Source organism: Juglans regia, chromosome 8 (assembly GCF_001411555.2).
Source record: "Juglans regia cultivar Chandler chromosome 8, Walnut 2.0, whole genome shotgun sequence".
Classification (NCBI taxonomy): Eukaryota; Viridiplantae; Streptophyta; class Magnoliopsida; order Fagales; family Juglandaceae; genus Juglans; species Juglans regia.
The window spans coordinates 20,950,360-20,966,156 of record NC_049908.1 but is presented as its reverse complement, the minus strand read 5'-3'; the positions used below and the strand labels follow the sequence as shown (position 1 = coordinate 20,966,156).

General features: G+C 31.0%; 1 protein-coding gene across 1 annotated transcript; it reads right to left on the bottom strand.

Moving 5' to 3' along the window:
- Positions 1 to 2,178: 2,178 nt before the first annotated feature.
- On the bottom strand, positions 2,179 to 6,500 carry LOC109007797 (protein WVD2-like 2). Its single transcript, XM_035693452.1, has 7 exons — positions 6,345 to 6,500; positions 4,364 to 4,853; positions 3,999 to 4,087; positions 3,817 to 3,910; positions 3,584 to 3,655; positions 3,321 to 3,431; positions 2,179 to 2,852 (listed from the first exon to the last, which is right to left on the bottom strand). Exons 2-7 carry the CDS (start codon positions 4,847 to 4,849, stop codon positions 2,490 to 2,492), a joined length of 1,215 nt encoding a protein of 404 aa, XP_035549345.1. The 5' UTR covers positions 4,850 to 4,853; positions 6,345 to 6,500; the 3' UTR covers positions 2,179 to 2,489.
- Positions 6,501 to 15,797: the final 9,297 nt, after the last annotated feature.

Here is a 15,797-nt window from a genome sequence, read left to right as displayed (position 1 = left end):
GTTACTTGAAGTTGCGGCCGATGCAACGAGAGGTTGCCGAAGTTGGCGGAATCTGGTGGTAGACTGCTACCATTATGTTTTCTTAAAAATAAAAAATAAAATAAAATAATTTTGATTGTGCGTGAATAAATGTGTATTTATGAGTAATGTTATACATTACATTCTCATCTTGTTTTGATCATACCAAATAGTATGTGGCACATTCATTATTATTAGATGATAAAAAAATATGTAATAAATAATCATTTAATAGTGATAAATGTAATACATCTTACTCAGTAGGATGGTAATAATAATAATATGAAAATTCTATATATCATACTATCATTTCACTAAATATGACGTGGCACATTTATCACCAATAAACTATCATTTATTACATGTTTCTTTATCATATAATAATGATAAATATATCGCATACTATTTAATATGATCAAAATAAGATAAAAATATAGTGTGTAACATTACTCGTAATAATAATAATAAATCTCATCATAGGATATTAGGATGTCCTACACAACCAAAACCCCACTCCTCCTCGTCTTCTCAATTTTCCTTCCTCATTCCATGGGTTTTGCTCTCATTTTTATGCTGGAACTGGGAGTGCTTCTTCGTATCTCATTCCAATCTCTTGTCCTATGCCATCAGAATCTCCCACCTTCCTCATATATGCCCAAAATCATTTCGCTTCCACCATTTTCCATTTCTCTTTTATTTTGTAGTTGTGTTGAATTTGTTTTGATAGGGGTATTGTGGCCTTCCGACCACTGCAAAATGTTTTGTAAATTTATCCCTTTTCGAGAATGCATTCTCGTAGGATGTCAACTTGTAGATTTCACGACTGTATGTTGTAACTTTAGTATAATGTTATACGTCACACTTTCATTTTAATTTCATCGTATTAAGTAAGATGTGGCACATTCATTACCATTAGATGATAAAAAAGCGTTCAATAAATTATCATTTAATGGTGATAAATGTGTTATATCTTATTTAGTGAGATGGTAGTATGATGTATAGAATTTTCTTTTTTCAAAACCACCAGTATCCTTTGTACATTTCTCTTTCCATTAGTAATAATTATCTTACTTTTAAATGGAAAAAAAGATAAGACTCTCAATCTGGGCATATGGGATCAACTAGTTAATGCTTTGCAGCAAGATGAACTTGAGGAATGCTATGATTGCAAGGCTTATCTGGACTTAGAAAGAATGCATTCATACATGGGAAAGATTTTAGTCATCCAAATTCAATCATCAGTAGAGCCAGAGAGGAATTGCAGACTTTTAAGAGCACAAAAGAAACTCAGTTACCAAGTTCAGAAAGTACCTCTGTGAGTTTTACTCCATGGTTGAGACCTCCTGAAAGAAGCTTCAAACTCAATTGGGATGCAACTATAGATGATGCAGGTGGACAAATTGGTATTGGTGCCATCTTAAGAGACTGTAAAGGCCTGGTTATTGGGACTCTTAGAGCTCAAAGAAGTTTAAAAGCGAATTCCTTTACTGCAGAAGCCTATGCCATGATGTTAGCTGCTATATTTTGTAAAGAAATGGGTGTTAATAAATTCCCCCTTGAGGGTGATGCTCTACAGGTGGTGAACAATCTAAAGAAGCCAAAATCAGACTGGAGTCAAGGAGGTTTGTTGATTGAAGTTGCAAGATGTGCTGAATTCCTTTGCTGATTGGAATGTTCTTCGCACCAAGAGAGAAGCTAACAGGGCAGCTCATACACTAGCTAAAGATGCTCTTGATCCCAAATTCATCTCAACTCATCTCAATTTATCATTATAACTTTTTCAAATTCTAACATAAAATATAATAACAATTCAATTTTTTCAATTCTTAAAATAATAATAATATTAACAAATAATATTTTAATAATATTTTATCATCTAAATTCAACTCAGTTCAACGTCCAAACGGAACCTTAATCTTACTGAAGACTTGTATGACTTAGATGAGATTATTCGTACTATTGTACTCGGTGAGATGATGTAAGCATTTTTATGAGCACTTTTATTAAAAAAAGAAGTTGGGGACCATCCAATGACTAGCCACCCCCACAGAAAAGTATGTTCCACGCACATAAGGCCAGAAAAGGAATATATTTGTAAGATTTGTAGTTGCAATAGTCCCTACCAACCAAAACCAATCACCCAACCGACAATTCATCTCATAGTATAAAGTATTATAACAGAAGAACTCAGCTTCCCTACAGGAAGAATCAAGCAAAAACTATACATCCCAACAGACTGAAACAATCCATTTGGTCCACATTATAATAATGGATGACTCTTTAATATATAACATGATATGTACCAATAAAACTAACAAAACATATACAATTTCACATTAACACAAGCCACTTAAACAAGTCATTCCTCATGAAAAGAAAACAGGCAGTTTCTCTTCAGAACATCCATAAGGTAACCTAGGAAAATGAAGAATATCTCACCACTTAAAAAGTTAGACAAAAGGGAAAGTTCATTAATGGACGGTAATGTCTCCGTTCGTCTGCTCATTGATCTTGGGAAGAGCTGTTTTTGTTGTCTCCTTTTCTTGCTCGGGATGGTCTTCCACTTTGCAAGGCGTGCCATTGTTATTACGTCCACTCATCTGACCCTTACTTTTGGGAGTGCTCAGGGTAGCAAGCTCCTCTTCATGACCACCACGGCTGTGGCGGGATTTACCTTTGGGAGTGTTCAGCATGGCAGGCCCCTCTTTTTGACTACCAAGGCTGTGGCGGTGTGCCCGACTGCAAATACCTCCCTTTTCATTGAATGAGTTGGTTGCATCACTAGCGCTCTTTCTCCGGCTTAGTTTTGGTGACTTAGGCCGTGTCAATGGCAACTGGCATGAAAGCAAGAGGGTAAACATTTTATGTTCCATATAAAAGCTGGGTAAAATGCCAGCCAATGCTTGTTTCCAGAAATATCTACAACACAGAGCACTAAGGTTTTGAGGACTTCAATAAAAGGTTTACTGTCTTTTTTTTTTTTTTTTTGGGCAAGTAATTCATTATGTAGAAAGATAAGATGGCAGTTTGCATGAAAGTGCCAAAAGCCCCAAAATATTTGCACAAAATATTTGCAATCGCAAATTATAAGTGAGGTAAGATGAAAGTATATTGATCTACCAAATTTGGACTAGAATCACCTCTAATGGCATGGGTAAACCCCCATGATTTCTAGCTGACTGTTTTTCACTAGACATTACATGAAAAGCTTTGCAATTTTAGAAATTTTTGCCAGTCTCATATACATCATCAAGTTCAAAGGACTCATAAAGAACCATGGAAAGTGTATCCAAAAAGAGTACCTTCTTGAGTTCAACCTTCGGTGGAGGACCCTCATAATAGAAATTAGGTACTGGATTTGCCTTGATCACCAGGCCCTTTCTAAGTTGTTTGATGGCTGCTTCTTGCTCTTCCTAGAAATGTCATCATAAATCAATTGAAGAAAGGGCGACAGTTTCAAGAAAACCTCTTTGCGTTTCTAACAAAACATAAAGGAAAGAGCAGAACAATATGCATCTGTACACGCATGCAAAAGGGCTAAAACATATTTTAGAAAGAGATGTACCCTGGTCCTAGCCTCAAATGCGCTTCTCTCTGCCTCCAGAGCTTGGTGTTTCTCCCCTAACTTTGAGTAAAACTAGATAAAAAAGAATGATAACAAAGATAAATGGCATTCCTCATCAAAAAACAAAGATAAATGACATAAAGATATATCGCATTTGGATGTGATATATATCATAGATAACACAGCCTGTCGCAGAGTGCATATCAGAATTGCTAGTTCAATTAAGAATATACCTCCCTTCGTTTCTCTGCACGCTCGGCACTTCTAAATGTTGGAGCTGTTCCGACAGTCACCCTATATTTAATTGTTCGCACAGATGCAGCAGTACTATGCATGGCTAAGGGTAATACAATCCAACACCACATAAGGTAGTAAAAAAAATAACTCAAATGTAACAAAGTCATACAAAGGATACGAAGAAGCGAGAGAACAACTATCTTCTTCATCATGATGCTTCCTAGCATCAAGTTGCAATGACTTCCTTAGTGACAGAGGTGAGTTTGGCTGAAAAAAAAAGAAGGAATTTTTCCAAAATTAGTGCCATCCCGTACTCTACAATTGATATATGCTGACATCATCAATCAAATTCCATGATCTTTCCAGTCTAGCTGCAAATCAAACTACACAAACAGCTGATAGTGCTGCTTTTATATAACCTCAACTCCAAAGCACACTGAGGATGCATTCTCATTGCATTTCCTAAATCTGAATTTGCCAACTCAAATAAAGAAATACCAGCAGGGTAACAACATTACTAAGATTATTGGGAATTTCAATTACCTGTGAAATCTTTGTAGCTTGAGGGGAATTTGTATTGTTAGCTTTTGGTGAATAGGTCATACCATTAGCAACACTTTCAGCCCCGACACTATGTGTGCATACACCACGCTTTTCAGTTGCCAAAGAAAATGGCTGTGGAATAGTGTACACACGTACATTCCCAACAGCTGCAGATTTTGACGCAGGCGAGCTTGACTTCTTAATGTCACTAGATTTATAAACCCCAGGTTTCTCATCTTTCCCCTCAGTCACTCCAGCATCAAGATTTGTGCTTTTAACTACTAGCACTTCTTGCTTCTCGTGGCATTGTTCAATAACTGAGTTTTCTTCAGTAGTGCATTCCTTCACTTCATAATCTTTTGCTTCAATGCAATCTTCCGAAATTTTTGGAGCAACATAAACTTTATCATAAGAAACTCCATTTGAAGCCACTACCACACCATTTGGTTTCTTTTCTGTGTGTGCATCTGCAAGTTCCCTTCCCATTATACTGCATAAAACATTATAGCTGAGCATCATTATGCTTCGGAAAAGTGAAAACATTACCATTAAGAAAAGCACAACTCTGTTTATATGCTAAGGGGAGAAAAGAATCCCACAAAATAATAAAGCAGTTCAACTCGTCTATTGTTTCAATATACGTATAAAGTGCTGTCTCTCGACTAATTTGACAAGACACCCTAAATAATTCTAGGTATTTTCCCTTTCCAGTGTTTCCACGTCAGGACACCCAATGCCCCCAACTTTATTTTCTTACTTATAAAAAAAAATGGCCCCAACTTTATTTAGATTGGTTATTGAAGGACTCCCCAAGTCCTGCACAACGGATATGAGCTCCATGAGCATCCAAGAACTCATAGGAACATATGAGACTACAGTTACAAGGGGCAAAAGCAAATGAAATCTGTTACGAAACATAAAAAGCTAAAAAAGACCACCAAAAACAAACAAATCATTTATGAAAAGGAAAATACATGCACAGATATAAATTTAATACCATAGTCCAACAGAGATGTCACATGCTTACTTATATTTCCGTTAATTCCATGCCATGCCTAACCGCAAAAATTCACAAGTACATGAAGGTCAATATACAGCTTTTGAGCTAGAAAGAATATGTCGATCAACATAAAACATTGTGTGCCTGCATAATGTACACAGAGTTGTACGTGAAAGAAAACTATGGTTTTTTCTTTTTCTTTTTCTGTTTAGAATCAACCCTATTCTTTTCAATTTGTCTCGACATTGAAAAAGGTAAAGCAACAAGAGGAACTCGAAAGTACGATTCATCTGGGAGTTACCCATGAAATTCTAATTATTTGAAAGATTCCCATCATTTTACGAAGAAGCAAATATTTTAGCTTAGTCAAATCTCTCCCCCAAAAAAAAAAAAAGAATCTTATATCAGCGTTAACGAGAGAGAGAGAGAGAGAGAGAGAGAGCAGATACACTCAAAAATGAAGATGAAAAGTTCTATAGAGCACCCCAAATGTTGAAGAAACTAAACGAACCAAAAAATCAACCAAAAGCCAGGAAAAACCACATATTGCGTGCATCTAATATGCAAAGCATCACAAAAATCTTTTTTACCAGCCAACCAGAGAATCCCCTCCCCCGCTGTAATTATAAACAGCAGAAGAATCAAAAAGAAAAAACCAAAAAAACACGAGCTTTCATTTCTCACCTGAAGATTACAATCGGTGAAAAACAGTCAAATAAAAACCAAATGAAATGAAAAAGTTGAGGAAACAGGAAACATGAGAAGAAAAACTAAACCCCAAAAGATAATATGCATGAGAGAGAGAGAGAGAGGGCCTCATAGCTCAGCATAAAGTAGCTGAAGCGACCCACGAACATGAGAGATCAAGAACACACACATTGCAGAAAACGCAGAGAGAGGAAAAAAAAAAAAACAGACTGGGAGATCAAAGAAACGAAAAGCACCCCAACTTAGCAAAGAACGTGGGAGAGATTTGCTTACACTTTGTTGTCCGATCTGACGAGATCTTCCTCAACACCCTCTTCCTCTCTGTCTCTCTCTCCCTCACTTTCTCTCACCCCCTTGGCGAGAAATAAACAAAGACAACACAGACGATTGTTTTTCAACGATTTCCTTTTCTATCTGAGGTTCCTCAATATTGGTTCTTTTTATGTATTTATTATATAATCTGTGTTCTTTTTCATTTTTAACCGCAGTTCTTTTTACATTTTGGATGAGACGGGAGACTTGACACCGTTAGCCGTTAGATAACAATGAAGGTTAAAGTTTAAAAAAAATATATATATATATATAAATATTTATATATATATATAAATATAAAAGTTAGGAAAATGATAGAGCGGGATCCCGAGGGAGTTTTTTTTTTTAACAATACCAAGTATAATTCTTTAATAGAGATTGTATTACGAGTTTAATTAATTTTATTTTTTTTTAAATTATAATAATATTCTTATTAAAATGATATTATTTTCTATTTAATGAAATATTTGCACATATAATCTCTATTTGAAGACTATAAATATAATTTTTCTTCTTTTTATTTAATGTTTAAGAAAGTATTATTTAATAATATTATGAATTTTTTTTTTAAATATTTAGAAATGTTAAAAAAATAATGTGAAATAAAAAACAAAACTTAAGCTTTTTTCTTCCATTGTTTTAATACTTTTAAATATTTTTAAAAAAAATTACAATATTATTAAATAACACTTTCTTAATCATAAAGAAAAAACTTGAAAAACAAAAGAGCGGAAGCTCCCAGTAAAATCCCTAGCATTGTCCAATTATGTTATATAGCTTATGTTTAATTATAAAGTTATATTTATCGTAGATTTAGCTTAGTACTTAAAATTACTTTTATTTATAAATGTAATTTTATAAAAATATTTATAACTATAACAGTTCTCGTATAAACAAATATATAGGTTTAATTATTATTTAAATAAACTTATTTAATAAATCACGCCTTAGAATCGAAAGACATGTATTTATAAACCATCCAACTAAATTTAGCCCGATGAAATTGGTTAAGGACTGGTTGATTACATAAAATAAAGCTATCTCATTTCATATTATCTTATCTCATATAATCATTATAATTTTTTCAAACTCTCATATAAAATATAATAAACAATTTAATTTTTTTAAATTTTAAAATAAAATAATATTATAACAATATTTTATTTAACTTTTAACAAAATATCTAATTTCATATCATCTTAACTGCGTAACCAAACGAGACCTAATTGATTCAAAGAATAGAACAATCCAAAGCAAAAACTCATTATTGAAGAGGCGATAATTTTCCACTTACTTGGCATATACCTCCAACGATGTAAAAATTTATTAGAGGATAAAGCATTCAATTACCAATCATGGTAGTCCAAATGAATGAGAAATTTGGGATTCTGACTGATAATATGAGTTAGACTGAAGCCATTTGAATGCTTTGAAAATTATTTATAAGCTATATATTGATGCACTTTTTCTATTGCGAGAAACAGATTATAAGGCTATGATCGGATATTAAAATCATTTCAATCCATCTCAAACTAATTATTAATGATAATTTTTTAAATTTTTCATAAAAAATTAAACTCATCTCAACTTAATATATATATTCAAATATATATCTCAACCTATTTACATTCAAATACATTTCAATAAAATTTAAAAATATTATTATTCATAAATCAATTCCGATATGAGACCATCTCAATATCGAAACGCATTCTAAAGAACCGTACTTGTTAAAATGTTGTTAGAGAAGCACGACCGACATACTGAATGAAAGTGGAAGAGAACGCTGTGATGCAATCATTCATAGGTCTTGGAGTCTCAATTTATTACTTTCATAGTGATGATAACCATGATACTTCCTCGAGCACATATAAGAGAGTATCACCACCACTATTATATAGTTGACTTTAGAAAAATTATATTTACAATCTCAAATAGAGACTGCATGTGTAAACCGTTAATTAAATAAAAAAATTATTATTTTAATAAGGATATTATTGTCATTTAAAAAAAATTAAAGAAAAAATTAACTAAACTTACAATACAGTCTCTAAATGGAGATTGTACCTAACATTACTCTTGACTTTATTAACTTTTAGGGATACAAAAATTTCAAACGAAACAAATAAAGATTTACAAAATGTACCAATGATTTTTTTTTAAATGAGTAGCGAAAATAAAGACTGAAAAAAATAATAAAAAATAGAGTGAAAATAGAAAATAGAATATATCGTGTTTTTCGATATTCTTAGCTAAAATTATGCTAAAATCTAACTAATCATGCGCTAGTATACTAAGGGCATGTTTGAGTAATAAGATGATATGAGAATTTTGTGAATAATAGTGAAATAATTTGAGTTAAAATGTTTTATTGGATTTTAGAAAATGAGATTGAAAAGTTTTGAAATGAAAATCTTCATCTTATCTAAGGGCAGGTTTGGGTGGTAAGATGAGAATTTTGTGTTTTGATTTAGTGTTTAAAATATTATGTTTTGGTATTATTATTATATTGAGATTTGAAAAAGTTGAATTGTTTATTATATTTTGTATGAGGATTTGAAAAAGGTGTAATGATGAAATGAGATGAGATGAGAATTTTGTATCTCATCCCACCCCTCAAACATGCCCTTAAGTTTCCAAACAATCCCTAAATGTTGAGTCCATATTGTTTAAGTTAAGTTTAGTACAAAACTCTCTTTGAATTCACTTTGAAATTAAATAAAACTAAATGAGATTATCTTTTGAGGCCAACTTTTGGGGATGGCATGAAGTCAACCGGATTTGTTCTAACATATTTCAATTCATTTAACAAGTAACTGACGACCTTTTATATTTTGAAAGGAAAGTCAATAATCAAAATAATCTATGACTTGTAGAATATATTGATAGCAACTTTATTAATATATTATTAAAAATAAAAATAAATAGGTAATTCTTTTTTCAACCGCGATCCTACCCCCGTCCTCTCCGCCTCTATATATGGTGGGGTGAGGGCCCCACCCCGCAAAGAGAAATCTCACGTATTTATAAATATATGTTATTAGTTTTATTATATATAAATATAGTAATATGTATTAAGTATAATTTTTACTTAATACTTTGTGCAACTTACAATATAGCCTAATGTCGAGGCAATACAAGAATCCCACATTGTTTAATAGAGATTCTTGTATTGCCTTGACATTTTATATAAAGACCATATTAAGCTACATTAACTTACACATAATATGTACTAACAAATTTAAAAATTATGTTATTGGTTTTAAAATTTTTCATATTAACAAATTTACAATTTGAGTCCAAAAATATGTTTTTGGTCACTTTTGAACTAAAAAATGTGCGGAAAAGGGTTGACTCTGCCCCTCATGGGCGGATAGCACCCCTAAAATGAAGCATAAAAGAAGCTTAAAGAGCTTGACTTCCATTATGATTATTCACTAACATCTATTGTTTTCCATCAACTACATATAATTGAGATCCTTCAAGTACATAGGTTAACATTGCAAGGATATTAATTATTGTTTATTATTACGAGTTGTTTTATCCAAATGATTTTTTTTCAATGTTTTGTGTCTTATACAAAGCATGTTAAGGGTGTGTTAGGTTGTTAAAAATAACTCAATACATCTCGAACTAATTATTGATGAGACTCATTATTTTTTTAACTTTTTATAAAAAAGTTAAATACATCTAAACTTATTTTATTCATTCAAACACATATTTTAACTTATTTACACTCAAACACGTCTTAATTAGACTCACAAAACACTATCATTCACAAATTTTTCATAAATCAGCACTAACATATCTAACGCACTTTAAAATGAAAAAAGTGCTTCACCAAAGCTACCTTGACGATTTTCTATTGACGCATCATACTGATTTAAGGTCTCGTTTGGTTGTTGGATTCTACTGAGATCAACTCAGTTCAATATAATTTTAAACTGAGTCTAATATTTAAATATTTAACTCTTAAATATTAAACTCATCTCAATTCAAAACATCTTTACACATGAGACCTATAACTTTTTTCAATTCAACACTTCTTTATATACAAGATCCACAACTTTTTTCAAATTCTCATAAGTATATTTAAACTCATCTTAAGTAGGTCTCATAAAACTTACTCCATCATCTTAACTCACAATTATTCATAAAAAAATTTAACTCAACTCAACATCTAAACGGAGTCATCATATTGAGTTTCATTTCCAACGTCTCTTAAATTTTTTTTTTTCTTGGCAATAATGTCTCTTAAATTTAATAGTTGAAGAGTCGTTACCAGTTTATGTCAGATCCAAATCCAATTATGAATGACCTTAATTTGTTTAACGTCTTCTATTTTTGTTTTTTTCTTCAACTATTCAATTGCATTTGAAAATACAAATAATTGGGTTTTTTTGGTTAAAGATATATTGGGATATTATTTTATATTATCTCCTAATTATTATTTCCAAACGAAGTCAATAATTTCATATTTTATTTTAATATTATTTAAATGGAACTCAATAATTTCGTTTTAATAATTTTAATTTGCTTGAAAGGCGGTTGTGTTTGGATGTTGAAGTGAATTGAGTTGAGTTGAGTTGAGATGATAAAATATTATTAGAATATTATTTTTTAATATTATTATTATTTTAAAATTTAAAAAATTTGAATTATTTATTATATTTTATATTAGAATTTGAAAAAATTGTAATGATGAATTGAGATGAATTGAGATGAGTTTAAGATCCAAACCCTAAAGAAACGGGGGGAGAAGTCAAAAACAAAACAAACTGTCAAATGCTAACGGCAAGTTTATTCGGCTCAGGACGGGGCCCGGGTGGTTTGAACGTCGTGACTTGACGGTGCTATTTTTATTTGCTTTGGGGTCGTGGGGGTAATTAGTGTCAAATATCATATATTTGTCCTGTCCAGACGCGTCACACTTCCTCAGAAAGGACATTGACTTGAAGTTACAATATTACCCTTATCACCCGTTAGGTTCATTTGAGTTGGATGGTCTTTTGGTAGGGGGGAATTTGTCCTAAGAAGAAGTGAATAATGGAATATGTTGTTATGCAAATTGAATTTGAATTACTTCCTAACTTGTGGTTCAAATAATCATGCAAAAGAGAATCAATGAGAGTTAGATCGAAGAAACAAAGCCTAAGAGTATGGATGAAAGATTCACTTAAGAGTATGGATGGATATCACTATCAAACATCATTAACATTACAACTTAAAAGTGTCACTCTCAGCTACAACTTAAAAGTGAAATTCATCCCATTAAATACTTTTTGTACAACTATGTTTTATACAACTGTATTGATACAAACATTCAAGAGTCCCGACAACCAAATGCTATGGTATTCGGATGAGAAAGCTTCCCATTATTGATGACATTTAGATTGCATTTTAAATATCCGACATGTGATGATAGACTAAGGCAGGTTTGGAAAGTGAGATGAGAATTTTGTATTTTGTTTTAGTGTATTATTATTATTTTGGGATTTGAAAAATGTGTATTGGGATTTGAAAAAGTTGAATTATTTATTATATTTTATATGGAGATTTAAAAAAGGTGTAATGATGAGATGAGATGAGAATTTTATGTTTTGTCTTGTGTCCCAAACCTGTCCAGGCTACTTTGATTCTCAATCTCAGTTGAGTTCAGTCTAACTTTAAACTGATTCTAACATCTAAATACTCAATTCTCAAATTACTAAATTTATATCAATTCAAAATCTTCTTACACGTGGTACCCACAACTTTTTTCAACTTAAAAATATATTTATACATGGGACCCACAATCTTGTTCAATTTCTCATAAAAATTACTAAACTCATCTTAATATCCAAACACACTTTAAACTCAGTTTAGATGAGCCCCACATACATCCCTTCATTACTCAACTCACTACTATTAAAAAAGAACTCAACTCAGCTAAACTCAGCTCAACATCCAAACGCAGCGTAATGCTATACATCGATTGGGCTTGCTATTATGTAAATTTAGCAAACAACCTTAGGGAAACTCTTGTGTTATTTTCTTTTCCTTGTCAATGAAACTATGTGAATTGAAAATCAAATATTCAAAAGTGAAGCAATGAAATCCAAGCTTTAAAGAAACTCAAGGGAATGACATGAAGAGATGCATGACGGAGAATGTACAGTAATGGGTAAGTCACATTACATATATGTTCTGTTTTTTTGGGCAGTTACTGATGGAAGAGTGTGTGTAACTCACATTTCCAACGTGAAATCCATAATGGCAACCTTGTACGGAACTCACATGATACTTCGGAAAGAAGAAAGGCCACCGGCTAATTGGACACTGTTTGCACCCTTGGTGCCAATACATTCAAGTGTCAATGGCCACAATAATAAAGATGAAGATCTTTTCAAATGGACTTTCACGGAAGTCGTTAAGGTCCTGTTTAGATGTTGAGGTGATCTCAAATTATCTGTAAATAATAATGAAATAGTTTAAGATATCCGGTTTCTCTCTCATTTGTTATAGACATAGGCTTCAACGTCGAATTATATAAATCTTAGCATTTCCTATATGTTTTATTATTTCTTTATTTTTTCTTATTATGTCATGGCTGCACATCTTCACCAACCGCAGGACATATATCTAACCATTTATTGACATCAACAAAAAGGATTTAAGTCTTGTGCTTATGTTTGGATTCAAACTTATTACTCGACCCATATACTGTTCCCACATTCCCTACATTATGAGTGCAAGTGGCCCTCCATTTGGTTCATGGCTCTTTTTTTTTTTTTTTTTTTTTTTCAACTTAAGGATGAAAGCTTGAGAATGGGGTCACCAGCTGCCTGTTGCCAATTAAACTCATTGGCAGATGAAGCTTGACAATGGCATATATATATATATATATATATATATAGAGTAATGCTAGAGAGAAGTTATTATAGCAGTGCACACTTTACATTCACTGCGTGGTTGCTTCTAATTGATTGTTTCCAACACGCACTTGGAGAGATGTATGGTCTAGATGATACCACATCATGTGTGCAAAATGGATGCTCCCAATAGTGACTTCTATCTATATTTATTCATATATATATAAGCAGATCAAGGATTGGTGAGGATGGGTTACCAAATTTTCTTTTCTTGTTTGCTAAATATTGTTTGTTTGTTGGAAAGTACTGCTGAGAAACTCTTCCAAGTTTTCTCAGGAAAAACTAAAAAAATGAAATGATTTTCAGTTTCAGAGTTGGCCAATGGACTCACATTCACTTGTTTTCTTGTAAAGCAGGTAACAAATTTCTTTACACGTTTTGTATTTATTGCATACCACTAAATGATCTGTACAGTATTAGAGTTAGCAAGCTCTGCACAATCTATTTGAAAAAATAAATAAATTTGAGATCCACATAAAAAGATTTATTTATTTTGTTAGTGTGTACATTCGAAAACTATATCTAGCGTTACTCTTTGTTTGCAATAATGATTATTGAGACTCTCCACCTTTTATCTTTATATCAATGTAATGCATGCGTGCTTAAAAAAAAGTTGGAATGAAAATGATTTTTGGATTAAAAACTTTTTTTAAACTTTTATATCAAGCAACACTATACACTAAACTATAAAATCTCATTATCAATTTTATATCAAGTAACGTATTTCTCATAAGTAATGCTAGCTAGAGAGAAGTCATTATAGCAGTGTACACTTTGCACTCACTACGTGACTACTTTTAGTTGATTGTTCCCAACACTCACTTAGAGAGATGTATGATCTAGATGATGCCACATCATGTGTGCAAAATAGATGCTTCCAATAATAATTTCTATCTATATTTATTCTTTTTTTAAATGGTAAAATCTATTTTTTTCTTGTAAAAAACGACAAACTTAGCTGCATTTTATATACCATAATCATAAAGAGATTTCATAAAAATAAACTTATAAACTGCTTAATTTGATATGTCATATCTATTTTACAATAAAATATTTTACAATCTGATGTATTATATCAAACATCAATTTATAAATTTGATTATATGAGATTTTTTTTGAGTGGTTGAATATTTTTCTACCAATTTACCTTATCACTTTTATTGTACCTCTGATTTTGACATCTGATGAGTTCTAAAAAAAACAAAAAAAAAAAAAGATTTAAAGAATCTAGCAACCTACCTCGAGTACCATTTTTCCTCGCCATAAATATACGGCTAACTTTCTCTTGCAAGATTTCATGAAATGTTAAAAAAGAAAGAAAATTCAAGTCTATGGTCAATGTAATTGGTCAGACTCTATCAGCTTTCAACATAAGTTGCAGTGAATTCTCCTCTGGGTTCTCACCATGACAATAGAAAATTATATGGAAAAAACTATTTTATCTTTAAGTTATACCGCTCTACTTGACGGTTCGGAATTTTTATTTTTATTTTATTTAATGATTAAAGAAGTAATTTTAAATATATTAATATATTTTTTTATTTTTTTAAATATTTAAATATATTAAAAAAATATAAACAGAAAAATAAAAAAAATTTATAAAACTAACTATCGGTCAAAGTGAGAGGACCATTCTGGATGACATAATAGCCTGACTCAAATTATATTTATTTGTCTCCCAAGTCAACCATAAAAAAAATCATTTGTCTTGGTTAATTGAGAAGAAATATATATATATAAAAAAAAAAAGATTCTTCTGTTTTGTTTTCACAAATTTGCTTTGTTTTCACAACAAATTTTATTTAATCATTATAAATTTCTTAAATTTTCACACAAAATAACATAAATAATTCAATTTTTTCAAATCTCAAAACAAAAATAATATTAAAAAGATATTCTAATAATATTTTATTCAACTTTTAATTTTACTCTCAACTCATCTCACCTCATATGCGAAAACAAATAAGACCTTAATATCTTTGAATGTAATATTGATCAACAACAAAAAAATCTTCATATATTATCATCTGAATTTAAAGATAATAAGTGGAAGAGAAATAATAACATAAAGTGGATTCCAGTATTTTTATTTATGCCTTTAATTATTCAAATAACATGAAATATTCAATAAATATTACAGGACTTACTTAATAATATTTTTTTTAAAAAATTGATCCTTATTACATATAATTAATGTTTTGATAAACTCTCAAGAACACCTTTTTTTTTTCCTATTTCATGGCTTGCAATTTCAATACATTTACGAATGAAAAAAATTTGGTATTTTCTTTTGCTTATTCAAAATTATAAATAAATAAATTATTAGTTTATTTTCATTGCAAAATCCAATTAATATTGTTAAAAGAAGGATCTCTTATATTAGTCTGTCACCCAGAGTAGCCCACGCAAAATTACCGCTCCACACATTTTGGTTTTTTTTTTTTTTAATATATTTAAATATTTTTAAAAAATAAAAAAATATTTCAATACACTTAAAATCACT